The following is an 18,386-nucleotide window of genomic DNA, read 5'->3' as shown; positions in this document are numbered from 1 at the left end:
AGCACCTACCATGTGCCAAGGCGCTTTCTTCCTTACGACAATTTTTAAATTACGGGTTTTTACAGATAAGGATCTCAGTCTAGAGAAGTGAAGAGACATGATCAGGGTAACATATCCGAGTTGTTGTCAGAACCTGACGTAGAACCTACTTCCTAACTCCTGGTCCACAGCTTTGGCAGAATAAGGATGCAGATCCAGATTTGTTAGATTCCAAGACACGCTCTCAACCGCTGTGATTTATAAGAGTAGGAAATCCTTTTACTTCCATTTGTTTTGTTTATTCATTTATTAATTCCAATTTTTGTTTCTAGACTTCTGTCCTAGTCTGAGGTATCTGTTTTTCTTTGAATGGCTTTGTTTCAGTATTGTCTTTCATTTCTGTTGCAGTTAGGAATCTGAAGTAAACAGTAAAGCATGATGTCTTCAGTATGTTCTGAGTATACAATTGGTGGGGTGAAGATTAACTTTCCTTGTAAAGCTTATCCATCACAGCTTGCTATGATGAATTCTGTAAGTATTGTTCAGCAGTTATTTTAAGTCTTTATTAAGATACAGATGCTGATAATTCATAACATACATTGAGTCTGTGACTGCATTTTCTCAGATAGTAAATGGATTGAAAATATTTGCTGGGTTCATTGAAGAACATCTAACCTTTGGAAAAATAATACTGATTGCTGCTAAACTGTATATGTCTATGATTAGGAGGTAAAGGAGAACATCCTGAAAAATGTTCTCAGCTCATTTAGAACTTCTATTTACTTTACTGAATTACTTTGAAATAGAAAGTATTTACTATCTTTTACGCAGACTACTATACTTTGCACCATAATTTTTTTGAGCTATTTCAATCATATAGAAAATTAATATACAAACTTGAGTAAACCAACTTACCAGCTTTGTTAAATCTTAATATTTTGCCATATTTACTTTATACCTTGTTTATGAGTAACAAGATAATTAATCTGAATTTGTTATTTTTCTTTCCTAGCCATGTTTTTATACTTTTATTGCATATGTATGTATCCATAAACAATATAGTGTATACTTTACATTTTTATAACTTTGCACAATGATATGATATTATACTTATCTTTCTGGAGAACTTGATTTTTTTTTTTTACTTAATATTAATATTCTTCTTATTATTACTTTTTAAGGATTTATGCCATAAGTTTATTTATAGACGTACCTAGTATGTTGAGTTCAAGAGTTGGATCCTTTTTTCGGAGAGATTGCACCTCTTAAAATACTCCTCTTCATATCTGTTTCATGGATTATATTTTGAGCGGTTGGTGTCTTACTATAAAGAAAGGAGAAACAAATCCAGATCAGAAGTACAGAGTCATTGTAACTAGTAATCGCCCCTTGTTATCCACTGAAAATGGTAAATTCTTCCCTGGACCCTCCTCATAGTGGCTCCTGTGGACCACAGAGGTTGTGAACCTCCAGATGCTCTGTCCGAATGTAGCGCTGTTGGAAGCCTATGAAAGGTGCAGAGACTGAAGGCGGAAGAAATGGCGGCAGCACACCAAGCCCTCCTTTCCTCACGACCTTGTTCCCTTGTCTAACATTATTTTTAAGATGTAGCCCTATTGATTGATAACTCATTTTCATTGCTGTATGGTATTCCATTGTATGAATATACCAGAATTTTATATTTGCCCATTTTCCTCTTGATAGACATTTGGGTTGTTTACATTATTTTGCAATTATAAACAGTGCTGCTATGAACTTTCTTATACATGTTTCCTTGTGTTCCTGTGGGAAAGGTTTTGGGTGTTTACATAGGACTGGATCGCTGGAGTTCGGTATCGTTAACTTTACTAGAAATTGTTAATTTCTGTACAGAGTGGTTGTAACACTCCCACCAACAGTATCCCCTATTAAGTTTTCATCAAAGGTATTAGTGTATTCTAGTTTTACAGAAATTATGGTGCTTGCATAAGTGAGGCATAAATTGCTTTTCATTTCTTTTGTGCTTGATATGGTTTAAATCTAACAGAATTTTAGGGAGAGATATAAAGGAATAAAGTCTAGATTTAACTAAATTCTAGTTCTCCTTTCTGCTATTGCTCTGTTCCCTGAAGTGCATGCAACTTTACGTCTTGTTGTATGGAGAGAGACTTTAATGAAATAAGTTGTTTATTGATCTTTTTAAATTGTTTTTGTGTCCATAGATTGTCAGAGGATTAAATAGTAAGCAGCATTGTTTGTTGGAGAGCCCCACAGGGAGTGGGAAAAGCTTAGCCTTACTTTGCTCTGCTTTAGCATGGCAGCAATCTCTTAGTGGTAAGTAGTTGGTTGATGTCTTCAGGTTGCTTATTGGGACCTGAAAAGAATCTAATAAAGTATTTTTACCCAGAATGATTCAACCATGTTCTAGCTAATTTAAAGATTCTCTTTTAAGATATTTCTTTATAATCAGTTATGTATCTTCCAAAAGAGTTTCAATATAGCAAAATATGTTCAGTGAATCCTAAAATAATTTTGAACATAAGATAGTCCTTTATTTGATGATTCACCATGTATATAAGAATCTCGGATTTTATTTTTATTATTTTTCATAATAATGATTATGAAAATAATTAGATGATAATTTGTAATAAAAGTTGTAGGAGATGGGTCTGTCATGATTATATGGCATATCAATACAAATAATTGCTTTTTTTGAGTAAATCCTTTAATATAGTTGCTTATCTCACAACATTAGAAAATGGAATACATAAAAAAGAAAAATTCTAGTTGATCTTTCTACTTGTTTGGATGCCAGATAAGCAGAAGTTTATTGTAATATTGTTTTTATGAATTCATATTATTTCCCATAGCTTTATTTGCTAGCAAATGTCTAGTTGCTTTTGTGAAAGACTATCTAATATACATAATGAATCTGAAATACAATATTGGTCACATTTTAGTTACATAATTAGATGGCTGTGTCCTAAAGTATTAGGAGATTTTAAAGTTAACCATGGGTGTTTATGTGTATGTATGTATGTGTGTATATATATGTACACATACATATATATGTTTTTTGAAAAGAAATAGTTGTGTTACTAGTAAGACTATTAAAAATAAAGAGTAAATATTTTATAAGCTTTTGGTTGTCCATTTTGTTTCTTACTGATGTTTATCTTTGGGGAAAATGAGATTATCTGTTAATAAATTTTTTTTTTTTTTTTTTTTTTTTTTTTTTTTTTTTTTTTTTTGCGGTACGCGGGCCTCTCACTGTTGTGGCCTCTCCCGTTGCGGAGCACAGGCTCTGGATGCGCAGGCTCAGCGGCCATGGCTCACGGGCCCAGCCGCTCCGCGGCATGTGGGATCCTCCCAGACCGGGGCACGAACCCGTATCCCCTGCATCAGCAGGCGGACTCTCAACCACTGCGCCACCAGGGAGGCCCTGTTAATAAATTTTTAATGGGAGACTGGAAAATAAAATTAGTAGTATTTATGTAGTGCAGATGGGAAAATAATGTCAGTACTGTTTATAGAAAATAAATTATTCAGCTTTTATATATCTATGAATTGTGTATTTATACAATGTAGGCACACATAGAACTATTACAATTTTGTATTATATTTAAGTATTGAAAATTACCTGTTTTATTTAATTTGAATATTGACTTTAAAATGTATTTTGATACATGTATCAGAAATGATCATGAAACATGTTTTTTGAAATAGAAGTATAATGTGGGAATAATTTAATGTTATGTGTTTACATTATTATTTTATATTAAACTTTCAAATTTTTCATTTAGGGAAATAGCAGTAATTAAGAGTATAAGTAATTAAGAATATACTTTAGGTATACTTGGTATTTTAATATATCTCAATATAAATGAATACTCGAGTGGTTGTGCCTCTGTTACATTATTAATCTTTGACTGTTATTAGATTTTTGTAAATCATGTAAATTGTTGATAACTTCTCTATAAATGTTTCTGGCATAAGTGTTTCTCACCTGTCCTAATTTGATGCTGCAGGATGGGTGACCAACTTGTCCAGATTTGCCAGGTACTTTCCTGGGTTTAGAACTGAAATTCTGAATCCTGGGAAACCTCCCAGTCCTGGGCAAAAAATAAGGTGGTTGTGCACCCTAGCTGAAGAGGAAGATTAATGTTTTTTTAATTAGAAATATTATAAATAGAGGTTATTTCATTTTTAGGGAAGCCAGTGAACGAAGGCTTAAGTAAAAAAGCTGAAGTACCATTGTCGTGTTGTTGTACATGCCATTCGAAGAATTCTACAAACAATGACGTGAACCAGGGAACTTCATATCATTTCAACAGTCCAAGTACACCAACTTCTGAAAGAAATGGCACTTTGTCAACTTGTCAAGGTAGTTTATATTTTGTCTGGCTCTTTTGGTGTCTGTAATAGGGGTCTTAATTATTGCTGTTATGAGACCTAATGTAGATAAAATTGGTTAGCATAATTGGCTATGTATTTCCACCTAATTTCTCTGGAATTATTTTGAATAATGCATAGAGTGGTCAGAAAGCCTTGGAATATTTTATTCTTGGCCTCACTTTTAACTGATTCAGACATCTTGCTAGTTTAAATCATTTTTGAGGAAGCAAGGCAAAATAACTGATATTCAGAAATTGATGTTATTTGTAGGCAGTATTAATTATATGTCAGAATTTTATAAAACATTTTGATTTGTATTGTAAGGCAAAATCTAATTAGCCTCATTCATTCTTGATAAGTTTGCCTGGACTTCTGAGACCAGTATCCTATATGAGAATCAGGTATGTTTCAAATATGATCCTTAGATGTTCTTACTAGATTTATTTAAGAGATATATATTATCAATAACATAAGATTATTAATTTAAAGAATATTTCTTTTGCTTTGACTGTATGGAAAAGTTGACCATTACTTGCCTAAGCCAGAAACCTAGGAGACATCCTGTACACTTTGCTATTCCTTATTCCTCCATGCAAATCCCCACCTCCATTGGTAACTTCCCTAGTACAAACTGCCATTTGCTCTTTAGACCATGTAATAACTCCTTTCCTGCTTTCACTCATGCCATTCCTTAACTAATCACTGGCAGGGAGAAAAGAGGTTGCCATGACTGGCTTAAGTCTAAACAGTGTCCACTTCCTAAAATCAAGGATCGAGTTATCTCCCTCTAAAGCACATGACTGTGTGGAGGATGGTAGCTGCTTGAACCGAAGTGTGAGTCTTTTAGGAATGAGGAAGAGGAAGTGGAATAGATGCTGGAGAGGTGACCAATAGTGTTGTCTACTCGGTTTTGAACCTTAAACATTTTTGGCTTTCTTTCCTTTCTTTCAAAGGGTCATGCTTTCTGCTGCCTTCAGAGCCTTTGCTTGTGTTAGTGTCTCTTCTGAGGAAAATTCCATCTTCAACTTGTTGTCCTGCTCTTCCTTTAGCTCTCAGCTTAGATGTCACTTCTTTAAGGCAGCCATACTGATCTTTCCGTCACACTACGTTTGGTTTCCCTATTATATTCTGTCATCTCATTGTGTACCTCTCCTTCATAGTGCTTGTTACAATTTGTATTATCCACATGTCTGTGTGCATCTTTTATTAATCTCTGCTTCCCCTAGCAGACTGTATACTCCATGAGGTCAGGAACTGTGTCAGTTTGTTCACCATTGCATACCTAGCAGTGCCTGGCATATAGTAGGAGCTAGATAAATATTTGTTGTATGAATGAATGGAATTGATTTTAAGCTAATTATTAATATAAGAACTCTTGGCTTATAATGTTTATGTACAACCTGTATTTTTTTTTAAAGACAGCTTTACTGAAATATTCTTGATATAACAGACTCTATATATTTAAATGGTACATTTTGATAAGGTTCGACATAAGCGTATTTCCCTGAAACTTTCACTAACATCAAGATAGTGAATATATCCATCAGCTTCAAAAGTTTTCTCACGCCCCTTTATTATCCCTCCTTTCCACCATATTATAATTTATCCTCCCCAAACAACCACTGAGCGTTTTCTGTCACTGTAGATTAGTTTGCATTTTCTAGAGTTTATATGAATGAAATAATACAGTTTGTATACTTATTTTGCCTAGCTTCTTTCACTTTACATAATTCTTTTAAAATTCATCCATGTTGTTGCATGTATCAACAGTTGGTTCTTTTTTATTGTTGAGTAATATTCTATGGTATGGATATACTGCAAATTGTTTATGCAGTCACCTGTTGATGTGTATTTGAGTTGTTTCTAGTTTCCGGTTGTTACAAATAAAGCTGCTGTGAACATTTGTGTATAAGTCGTTGTTATGGACACGTGCTTTCACTTTTCTGGATAAATACCTAGGAGTGTAATGACTGGATCACTTACGTGTAACTTTAAGAAACTTCAAAACTGTTTTCCAAAGTAGTTATGCCATTTTACATTTCCACCAGCAGTGTATGAGAGTTCCCATTTCTCTGCATCCTTGCCAGCACTTGGTATGGTAAATCTTTTTAGCCATTCTAATAAGCTTATAGTGGTATCTTATTGTGGTTTTATTTTGCTTTTCCCTAATGACTTGTGATGTTGAGCATCTTTTCATGTGCTTATTAGCCATTTGTATATCTTCTTTGATGAAATGTCTGTTGAAATCTTTTGTCTGTTTATTGTTTTTTTCTTATTGTTAAGTTTGGGTTTTCTTTATATATTTTTGAGTAAAGTTTCTTTTTTTAATCAAGTATAGTTTTAGGTTTTACTTTTAAGTCTAAGAGTAATTTTTGTATACGGAGTGAGATGTGGATCCAAGTTCGTTTATTTTGCGTATGAATATCTAATTGTTCGGCAACATTTATTGAAAAGGCTACCCTTTGTCTGCTGCATTGCCTTTGTGCCTTTGTAAAAAATCAGTTTTCAATAAACTTGAATTTTAATATAATTGTGAGTTAGAGTTGTTTAGAGTAGTCTCTTCAAGGATCAGATGGGGTAAATCTGGGTTGTATTCTGATGCTCTCTTTACATTTTTAAGTAAATTCTTTAAAAATATAACCTAAATACAGAAAAATGCACAAATTCTATGTGTATAGCTTGATGAATTTTCACAAAGTAAACACACTCGTGTAACTACCACTAGATGAAAAATAGGACATAGCCAACACCCCAGTGGCACTTCTCATGTTCTTTTCCTGTCACTATTCTCTCTCTCCACAGGTAGTAGCTATCCTCCCTCTGTCACCATTGATGAGTTTTGCTTCTTTATAGAAATGGAATTATATCTGTACTCTTGTGTCTGTCAGCTTTTGCTTAACATATTTCTCAGATTCATTTGTGTTGTATATAGCACTAGTTATTATTGCTGTATTTTATGGTATATAATAAATTATATACCATAATTTATTATTTCATTCTACAATTGTTAGACATTTGGGTGGTTTCTAATTTTGGTTATTAAAGCTATTATGAACATTCTTGTTCATTCTGGTACAGATAGGTAAGCACTTTCTATTAGATATAGATCTAGGAATGGAATTGCTGGTCATAGTGTATGCATATGTTGAACTATAGTAGATACTGCCAACGTTTTCCAAAATGGTTGAACCAATTTATTCATCCCCCCCCGCAACTCCACATCTAGTAGTATATGGAAGTTACATTGTTCATCATTCTTTTTTTTTTAATTTGTTTATTTAATTTATTTTTTATTTTTGCCTGCATTGGGTCTTTGTTGCTGCTCGCAGGCTTTCTCTAGTTGTGGCGAGTGGGGGCTACTCTTTGTTGCAGTGTGCGGGCTTCTCATTGTGGTGGCTTCTCTTGTTGTGGAGCACAGGCTGTAGGTGCGCAGGCTTCAGTAGTTGTGGCACGTGGGCTCTAGAGCGCAAGCTCAGTAGTTGTGGCACACGGGCTTAGTTGCTCCATGGCATGTGGGATCTTCCTGGACCAGGGCTCGAACCTGTGTCCCCTGCATTGGCAGGCAGATTCTTAACCACTGCGCCACCAGGGAAGCCCCCAGCATTCTTATTAGCACTTGATATTCAAGTCTTTTTAAGTTTTAGTCGTTGTGGTACCTGTGTGTTGTTCTCGTGAATTTTAATTGTTATCTCTCTGGTAACTAATGAGGTTGATCATCTTTTTTTTTTTTTTAATCTTTATTGGAGTATAATTGCTTCACAATACCGTGTTAGTTTCTGTTGCACAACAAAGCGAATTGCCCATATGCATACACATGTCCCCATATCCCCTCCCCCTTGAGCCTCTCTCCCATCCTCCCTATCCCACCCCTCTAGGTCATTGCAAAGCACCAAGCCAATCTCTCTGTGCTATGCTGCTGCTTCCCACCAGCCAACTATTTTACATTCGGTAGTGTATGTATGTCGATGCTACTCTCACTTTGCCCCAGCTTTGCCCTCCCACCCCATGTCATCAAGTCCATTCTGTATGTCTACTTCTTTATTCCTGCCCTGCAACTAGGTTCATCAGTACCATTTTTTTTTTTTTAGATTCCATATACATGTGTTAGCATACAGTATTTGTTTTTCTCTTTCTGACTTACTTCACTCTGTATGACAGACTCTAGGTCCATCTACCTCATTACAAATAACTCCATTTCATTTCTTTTTATGGCTGAGTAATATTCCATTGTATATATGTGCCACATCTTCTTTATCCATTCATCTGTTGATGGACATTTAGGTTGGTTCCATGTCCTGGCTATTGTAAGTAGTGGGATTGGTGGGTCATATGGTAGTTCTACTTTTATTTTTTTACTAAAAGTAAATACTGTTTTCTGTAGTAGTTGTATCAATTTACATTTACATTTTTACATATCAATTTACATTCCCACCAATAGTGTAGGAGGGTTCCCTTTTCACCACACCCTTTCCAGCATTTACTGTTTCTAGGTTTTTTGATAATGGCTATTCTGACCAGCGTGAGGTGATACCTCACTGTAGTTTTGATTTGCATTTCTCCAATAATTAGTGATGTTGAGCATCTTTTCATGTGCCTCTTGGCCATCTGTATGTCTTCCTTGGTGAAATGTCTATTTAGGTCTTCTGCCCATTTTTTAACTGGATTGTTTGATTTTTGATATTGAGCTCCAAGAGCTGCTTGTATATTTTTGAGATTAATCATTTGTCTGTTGTTTCGTTTGCAAATGTTTTCTCCCATTCTGAGGGTTGTCTTTTTATCTTGTTTATGGTTTCCTTTGCTGTGCAAAAGCTTTTAAGTTTAATTAAGTCCCATTTGTTTATTTTTGTTTTTATTTCTGTTACTCTAGGAGGTGGGTCAAAAAAGACCTCACTGTGGTTTATGTTAAAGAGTGTTTTTCCTATGTTTTCCTCTAAAAGTTTTATAGTGTCTGGTCTTACATTTAAGTCTTTAATTCATTTGGAGTTTATTTTTGTGTATGGTGTTAGGAAGTGTTCTAATTTCATTCTTTGACATGTAGCTGTCCAGTTTTCCCAGCACCACTTATTGAAGAGGCTGTCTTTTCACCGTTGTATGTTCTTGTCTCCTTTGTCGTAAGTTAGGTGCCCATATGTGCATGGGTTTATCTCTGGGCATTCTATCCTGTACCATTGATCTATATTTCTCTTTTTGTGCCAGTACCATACTGTCTTGATTACTGTAGCTTTGTGGTATAGTTTGAAGTCGGGGAGCCTGATTCCTCAAACTCTGTTTTCTTTCTCAAGATTGCTTTGGCTATTGGGGGTCTTTTGTGTTTCCATACGAATTGTAAGATTTTTTGTTCTAATTCTGTGAAGAATGCCATTGGTAGTTTCATAGGGATTGCATTGAATCTGTAGATTGATTTGGGTAATATAGTCATTTTCACAATGTTGATTCTTTCAACCCAAGAACATGGTATATTTCTCCATCTGTTTATGTCATCTTTGATTTCTTTCATCAGTGTTTCATAGTTTTCTGAGTTCAAGTCTTTCACCTCCTTAGGCAGGTTTATTCCTAGGTATTTTTCTTTTTGTTGCAATGGTTAATGGGAGTGTTTCCTTAATTCCTCTTCCTGATTTTTCGTCATTGGTGTATTGGAATGCCAGAGATTTCTGTGCATTAATCTTATATCCTGCAACCTTACCAAATTTGCTGATTAGTTCTAGTAGTTTTCTGGTGGCATCTTTAGGATTTTCTATGTACAGTGTCATGTCATAGGCAAATAGTGACAGTTTTGCTGCTTCTTTTGCCATTTGTATTCCTTCTATTTCTTTTTCTTCCCTGATTGCTGTGGCTAGGACTTTCAAACTATGTTGAATAAGAGTGACGAGAGTGACATCTTTGTCTTCTTCCTGATCCTAGTGGAAATGCTTTCAGTTTTTCACCATTGAGTATGATGCTTCCTGTGTGTTTGTCATATATTGTCTTTATTATGTTGAGGTAGGTTCCCTCTGTGCCCATTTTGTGGAGAGTTTTTATCATAAATGGATGTTGAATTTTGTCAGAAGCTTTTTCTGCATCTGTTGAGATGATCATATGGTTTTTAATTTGTTAATGTGGTGTATCACATTGATTGATTTGCATATACTGAAGAATACTTGCATCCCTGGGATAAATTCCACTTGATCCTGGTGTATGATACTTTCAGTGTGCTATTGGATTCTGTTTGGTAGTATTTTGTTCAGGATTTTTGCATCTATGTTCATCAGTGATATTGGTCTATAATTTTCTTTTTGTGTAGACTTTTTGATGATGGCCATTTTGACTGGTGCGAGGTGATATCTCATTGTAGGTTTTGTTTTTTTTTTTGCCACCCTGCATGGCTCGTGGGATTTTAATCCCCCGACCAGGGATTGAACCTGGGCCTTCGGCAGTGAGAGTGCAGAGTCCTAACCAGTGGACTGTCATTGTAGTTTTGATTTGCATTTCTCTAATAATTAGCGATGTTGAGCATCTTTTCATGTGCCTCTTGGCCATCTGTATATCTTCTTTGGAGAGATGTCTGTTTAGGTCTTCAGCCCATTTTTTGACTGGGTTGTTTCTTTTTTTGATACTGAGCCGCATGAGCTGTTTGTAAATTTTGGAGATTAATCCCTTTTTGTTTGCATCATTTGCAAATATTTTCTCCCATTCTGCAGGTTGTCTTTTTGTTTTGTTTATCGTCTCCTTTGCTGTGCAAAAGCTTTTGAGTTTAATTAGGTCCCTTTTATTTTTTTTTAGCATCTTTATTGGGGTATACTTGCTTTACATTGTTGTGTTAGTTTCTGCTGTATAACAGAGTGAATCAGCTATATGTATGCATATATCCCCATATCCCCTCCCTCTTGCATCTCCCTCCCACCCTCCCTGTCCCACTCCTCTAGGTGGTCACAAAGCACTGAGCTGATCTATGAGTCTGCTTCCCACTAGCTATCTGTTTTACATTTGGTAGTGTACATCCATGTGTTTATTTTTGTTTTTATTTCCATTACTCAGGGAGATGGATTGAAAAATATATTTCTGCGATTTATGTCAAAGAGTGTTCTGCCTGTGTTTTCCTCTAAGAGTTTTATAGTGTCCCGTCTTACATTTAGGTCTTTAATCCATTTTGAATTTATTTTTGTGTATGGTGTTAAAGAATGTTCTAATTCCATTTTTTTACATGTAGCTGTCCAGTTTTCCCAGCACCATTTATGGACTTCCCTCTTGAAAGCATATTTCTAAAAATGTTTGCTGTATCTTTGTTAAAGTATACTGAGCAGTAAATAAGTGCTTTTAAAGATGTTTAGCATTTCCTATTTTAAACTATGTTATGAAGTTTTTAGAAATAAGTCTTAACATCTGTTTTAAAGTTGAAGCATAGTTTATTTACAATATTATCTTAGTTTTGGGTGTACAGCATAGTGATTCAGTATTTTTACAGATTAAAGTCTTACATCTTGATTTCAATTTTTTTCTAAAAATATTACCTAAATGTAAGTTATTTATACTAATTTTTAATGACTTCTTATATAAGACTCTCCTGAAAAAACTACACTGGCTGCAAAGCTATCTGCTAAGAAACAGGCATCCATGTACAGAGATGAAAATGATGATTTTCAAGTAGAGAAGAAAAGAATTCGACCCTTAGAAACTACACAGCAGGTAAACAGTTTATTGGCAGTGGAATAATCCTGTTAGTTATAGCTGAACAAGGTAGTCAAGTATCAATCATTTTTCAGTGGCATCTGTAGAGATTATTTTGGGTAGTGTCAGATATGAATTAAATGGTAAATTATTATAATTTCATTGTATAGAGTTACTCATTACAAAGGAGTTTATTATAGTAAATTATTCATAGTAGCATGTCATTAAAGTGAAACTGAAGGGTGCTTTCTTATATATACGGAATTTGACAATAAAATATTTACTTAAGGCATGTATCAGTAACAGAGCTACTTTGTACTTTTTAAATCCTGTTGTTTTTATCTAATAATGGCATTTTCTTTTGGCCAATATACCTCTGATATGAATATTTAGGTCATAGATACTTTTGGTATTGATAGTTTTAATGTAATGACAAGGTTTACTGTTATTTATTGAGTTTTTAATATCAATACATTATAAAATATGTTTATTTCTAAAAATTATTGAAGAACCTAAATTATTAGAAATTTTAAATGAAATGTTTTCGTAGGTGAAAACAATGTTTTCTCATAGAGTTCATGGCATTGAGGTAAGGATGGACTTTAATAGACTTAGTTACAAATAAAAAAGATTATTAGTTAATTAACATGCCCTTTGTAGATAATTGTATATTTTTAATTGAATATACTCAAAAGGTGTTTGCATTTTTATGTAGTTTATCTGTTCCATTTACAACCTTTATTAACTTCCATGATTAAACCCTGTTTTTAGAAATAGAATGAAATTGTTTTCTAGTTTTATATTTGGAAAATCACCAATTACAAATGAAGTATCTCTAGAGATTTCTTTCCCCCAAAATGTGTACTTAGAGTTGGATGTTGTGAGGTAGAGCTCAACATACAGCATTTATTCCCTGACTTCATTGGCTCTCATTTCTTTTTTGTAGGAATGGAATTATCGACAGAAATGCTTCTTTTCCTCTTTATAATTTAAGTAAATAGGTTTTGGCAAGTAAGAAAAAGCATAGATAGTTTGGAAAGAAAACAGTGGTGTTTATAAAAGAAATTTAGTCAAATATAATTTGGATTATCAAATATCTAGTAAGTAATATAATAATAGTAATCAAGTAATTTATTCCATCAGGTAGGTAATGATGAATATTTACATTTAAAGTTTTTATTCTGTGTTTTTTTTCAATTTAGAATAAGCTTTCCATTTTTATTTACTTTTATTTTCCAATTAGATATGTAATCGGACTTTGCCATAATACTATTCTTGGTATCCATATGGTGGGACTGTTTTATGGGAAGATCATTTTACAATGCTATAGTTTTGCCACATCACTAATTAAAGCTATTTTGGTCAGAATTTAAGAGGTATTACTGTATTCTGTTTTATTTAAGTCTTATAATAAGGTGCCTATTTGTTTTTAGAAACTTTTTGATTGTTGCCAGTGAGAAATAGTCATTTGTTTAATGCTGAAAACATACGTTATAGCTATTCTGATCTTTGAGAGCAGCTAGCCTCATCAAACTTCCTAGTTACAATAAATTTTATTTTGGTTCTGTATTTACAGATTAGAAAACGTCATTGTTTTGAAAAGGAGGTGCACCATTTGGATGCAAAAGTTGCTTCAGGAAAGACCACAAAACTCAACTCCCCATTAGGAAAGATAAACTCCTTTTCTCCACAAAATGTATGTATTTATGCCATTGTTCAGTTTAAAGAAGGAAAATGTGGAATTTGCTAAATCCATTTTTGAAAAAGATGAAGAATAGTGTAATCAAAGAAGAGTAGAAAACAACTCAGAAGTCCTAAGTGCTGTCACATGTCTTCTGTTGTGTGAGATGGTAAACCTATGCTCTTTGTGCCCCAGTTTCCTCATTTATAAAATAAGAGAATTGGACTAGAATGAGATCTGAAAGTTTTTTTCCTCTTTTACATTCTAATGTTTGTGAACTCTACTTCCTAAAGTTCTTTCAGTGTCCTTAGGGCATCAGTTCTCAAGGAGTAGTCCAGGGAGCTCTGGAGATTCCTGAGATTTTTTTCCAGATAGTCTGTGAGGTCAAAAGTATTTTCATAGTGATGTTAAGATGTTACTTACCTTTTTTTTTTTTTTTTTTTTTTTACCATCTTTGACATTTGCACTGATGGTACAAAAGCATAGGTTGGTAAAACTGTTGGTGCTTTAGCACAATAAGGATAGTGGCATCAACCTGTATTAATAGTAATTTTCTTCACCGTCGTTAATGCACAGTTAAGAAAAGCCAGTTTCACTTAAGTCCTTGATGAAGCAGTAAAAACTACTAATTTTATTAAATCTTCACCCTTGAGATTTTTAACATTCTGTGTGAAGAATAGAGTAGTTTTCGTAAATCACTTTTGCATTCAGGAGTAGGATGGTTTTCTTGAGGGAAAGCACTTATAGGATTGTTTGGATTGTGAGCTGAACTAGCCACTTTTTTCACAGAACATTGTTTTTACTTGAAAGAATAACTGACAGACTAACTTCGGTAATTCTTGAAAATAAACAAAGTGAGCCTGATAAAATTTGAGATTTCAGTGAAAAATCAGAATTTTGAAAAATTGTATATACTACTGTGAGCTTAGCAATTTTCTGATACTTAAAGGCTCTGATGATATTTATTGGTGGTGATATTGTATATGTGACTTTTTTGTATAATGAAATGTTTCATTTATATAGTTTTATATAAATGGAATCATGCCTGGAATTTTTCATTGAATTCCAAATATTGTGAATCTTACCTTGTTGGGTACTGGATATTAATGTATTTCTATAAGTACTCTTGAGTTTTGCTCTGGGATGCAGTTAAATTACTTGGAATCAGCTTGATCCTTTTGGTTCTTGCTTTTAGGATTTGTTAGGTGGGACCTGAGCCGGGTTTAGTTTTGGGCTACCTCAGTAGAGGCTACCTCTTTCTGAGTCCTCTACCTAATGCTCCATGAATTATGAAGTTTTCGAGCCAGTGGCTGGTGGGAACAGGCACTGTTCCATGCTGTCTGTGAGTGTCTCATCATTTCAGGTGGTTCTTGCCACTATCTTGGATTGTTTCCTCATTGGCATGTGCTGATCAGTACTCTACTAGATACTTGAGAGGTCCTTCTGCAGATCTCTGGAGTGCATTCTTTGTGCAGCACTCTCCATTCTGCTTTCTTCTCTGTGAACTTTAGTCTTCTTGGTCTCCCTGGACTCTCAGCAGTGTCTCTTCAGCTTGGTTTTGCTGGGCTATATCTGGGTTCCCCTTCCCCATGCCACAGCATGGAAACTCTCAGGACAACAAGCGGAAAGAATCATAAGGCTTAATCTCATTTGTTTCCCATCTCTCAGGGATCACTCTTCCTTACCTGATGTCCTGTATCTTAAAAACTATTGTTTCAGGGGTTCCCTGGTGGAGCAGTGGTTGAGAGTCCACCTGACGATGCAGGGGACATGGGTTCGTGCCCCGGTCCGGGAAGGTCCCACATGCCGCGGAGTGGCTGAGCCTGCGCGTCCGGAGCCTGCTCATCCAGAGCCTGTGCTCCGCAACGGGAGAGGCCACAACAGTGAGAGGCCCGTGTATCGCAAAAAAAAAAACAAAAAAAAACTATTGTTTCATATAGTCTGTCTGTATTTTTAGTTTTTCAGGTAGGGGATGAAACAACTCATTGACAAATTCCAGAAGTCTTCAGATGGCTTATAAAGCTCCTGTTTACCTGGACAGTCTTTAGGCCTTTATAAACTTTTTGCATTCTTTTGCCCTCTCCTCTTTCCCACTTTTTTTTGTCTGACTTCTGCTAATCCTTCAGGAAGCCTTCCTTGGTGTCCCCAATTTTGAGTTAGATTCCCATCTGGAATGTTCCTTGTATATCTCAAGAACCTTTTCTTTTTTTTTAAATTAACATTTTATTTTTATTTTATGTAATTAAGTTAATTAACTAATTAATTTATTATTTTATTTTTGGCTGCATCAGATATTTTTTTATCATCTTTATTGGAGTATAATTGTATGGATATGTATGTTCCTATTACCATTTTCTTAATTGTTTTGGGTTTGTTATTGTAGGTCTTTTCCTTCTCTTGTGTTTCCTGCCAGGAGAAGTTCCTTAGGATTTGTTGTAAAGCTGGTTTGGTAGTGCTGAATTCTCTTAGCTTTTGCTTGTCTGTAAAGGTTTTAATTTCTCTGTCAAATCTGAATGAGATCCTTGCTGGGTAGAGTAATCTTGGTTGTAGCTTTTTCCCTTTCATCACTTTAAATATGTCCTGCCACTCCCTTCTGTCTTGAAGAGTTTTTGCTGAAAGATCAGCTATTAACCTTATGGGGATTCCCTTGTATGTTATTTGTTGTTTTTCCCTTGCTGCTTTTAATATTTTTTCTTTGTATTTAATTTTTGGTAGTTTGATTAATATGTGTTTTGGCATGTTTCTCCTTGGATTTATCCTGTATGGGACTTTTCTGTGCTTCTTGGACTTGATTGACTATTTCCTTTCCTGTATTAGGGAAGTTTTCAACTATAATCTCTTCAAATGTTTTCTCAGTCCCTTTCTTTTTCTCTTCCTCTGGGACTCCTATAATTCAAATGTTGGTGCGTTTAATGTTGTCCCAGAGGTCTCTGAGACTGTCCTCAATTCTTTTCATTCTTTTTTCTTTATTCTGCTCTGCAGTTGTTATTTCCACTATTTTATCTTCCAGGTCACTTATACATTCTTCTGCCTCATTTATTCTGCTATTGATCCCTTCTGGAGAATTTTTAATTTCATTTATTGTGTTGTTCATCATTGTTTGTTTGCCCTTTAGTTCTTCTAGGTCCTTGTTAAACGTTTCTTGTATTTTCTCCATTTTATTTCCAAGATTTTGCATCATCTTTACTATCATTACTCTGAATTCTTTTTCAGGTAGACTGCCTATTTCCTCTTTGCATCAGGTCTTAGCTGCAGCACACAGGATCTTTCGTGTGGCGCACGGGCTCTTCGTTTCAGTGCACGGGCTTCTCTCTAGTTGTGGTGTACGGGCTCCAGAGTGCACAGGGCTCAGTAGTTGTGGTGTGTGGGCTCTCTAGTTGTGTCGTGTGGGGTCTAGAGTGCGTGGGCTCTGTAGTTGTGGCACGCAGGGTCACCAGTTGTGACACGCAGGCTCAGTAGTTGTGGTGCGTGGGCTTAGTTGCCTTGCGGCATGTGGGATCCTAGTTCCCTGACTAGGGATCGAACCCACATCCCCTGCATTGGAAGGCGGATTCTTAACCACTGGACCACAAGGGAAGTCCCTACTTCTTAGTTTTTAACACTTACCTTACTCTTAGTATCCTCTCCACAGGCTCTTAGTTCCATTATGGACAACACCAGTTTCTCTGAGACCTCCTTGAAGACTGTGACTGTTTTATTCATTTTTTTGTTTCAAGCACCTAACGTAGTGCCAGGAACCTAGTTGTAGACTGAATAAATGAATACCATAATCCCTGCCCTCAAAGAGCCTTCTTTTAAATTCTTGAAAATACTGAGTGGGGGAAAAGAATTGTCAGTTATCTTCAGAGAAGCCTTATGTTTCTTCAGAGAAGCTTTATGTTTGCTAATGCTTTCTTGCTCATTTTCTTTCACTGTACCTTATTGTCTTCATAGCCCTTACTATTTGAATTTATTAGTCTACTTGTTTATTATCTATTTGCCCTGTTAGAATGTAATGTCAGTCTTTTTCACGGGTATCTCGGCTACCTAGAACAGCGTATGGCATATATTAGTTGCCCAATAAATATTTGTTGGTAGAATCTTATTGAATTCTTATAATGACTTTGAGGCAGGTACTATTGTTATTCTCATTTTACAGATAAGGAAACTCTGAGAAGTAAGTAATTTGCCTAAGGTTACAAAGCTGGCAAATAGTTGAGTTAGATCCTACCTAAGGAGTCTGATGCTCTGGCAAATGCTCTAATTACTTTATTATACATTCTCTAAAATGCCCCAGAAATTCTGGAGCCATTAACAGTATTCTAACAACAAGATAAGGGAAAAAATATGTAGAAGCCTCTCAAGGCTAAAGAAATCAAGTATAGAATAATATGATTGATAATAGCTAAAATAAGATAAAGTTTTTTGTTTTTTGTTTTTTAAGGATTTTTTTTGTTTCGTTTTGTTTTTACTGGTTAAGAGAGTGAGTGCAAATCAGATTGCCTGGGTTTAAATCACAGTTCTGCTCTTTACAACCTTGGTAACCTTGATTAAGTTTTTAAACTATTGCTACTTCATTTTCCCATTTGTTAAATGGGGATGGTAATAGTATCTATCTTACAGGGCTGCTAGAGGATTAAACAAGTTAATACTTATAAAGTGCTTAGATTATACCTGACGTATCTTGGAGCTTATTAAGTGGTAAGTGGTAGTAAAAGTATCATCAGCA

At 35.0% G+C, this 18,386-nt stretch overlaps 1 protein-coding gene across 1 annotated transcript in view; it reads left to right on the top strand.

Moving 5' to 3' along the window:
* Window positions 1-414: 414 nt before the first annotated feature.
* Window positions 415-18,386, top strand: part of BRIP1 (BRCA1 interacting DNA helicase 1) — a gene marked incomplete at both ends in the record, with an annotated part of 186,619 nt that continues 168,647 nt past the window's right edge. Inside the window, 5 exon segments of the mRNA XM_079726063.1 lie at window positions 415-510; window positions 2,181-2,292; window positions 4,169-4,342; window positions 11,888-12,015; window positions 13,574-13,693. Of these exon segments, the coding sequence (XP_079582189.1) occupies window positions 415-510; window positions 2,181-2,292; window positions 4,169-4,342; window positions 11,888-12,015; window positions 13,574-13,693 (630 nt within the window).

Source organism: Hyperoodon ampullatus (genome assembly GCF_949752795.1).
Source record: "Hyperoodon ampullatus genome assembly, chromosome: 19".
Taxonomy (NCBI): Eukaryota; Metazoa; Chordata; class Mammalia; order Artiodactyla; family Ziphiidae; genus Hyperoodon; species Hyperoodon ampullatus.
The sequence above is the reverse complement of the archived record's forward strand: the minus strand, read 5'-3'. Positions and strand labels throughout refer to the sequence as shown.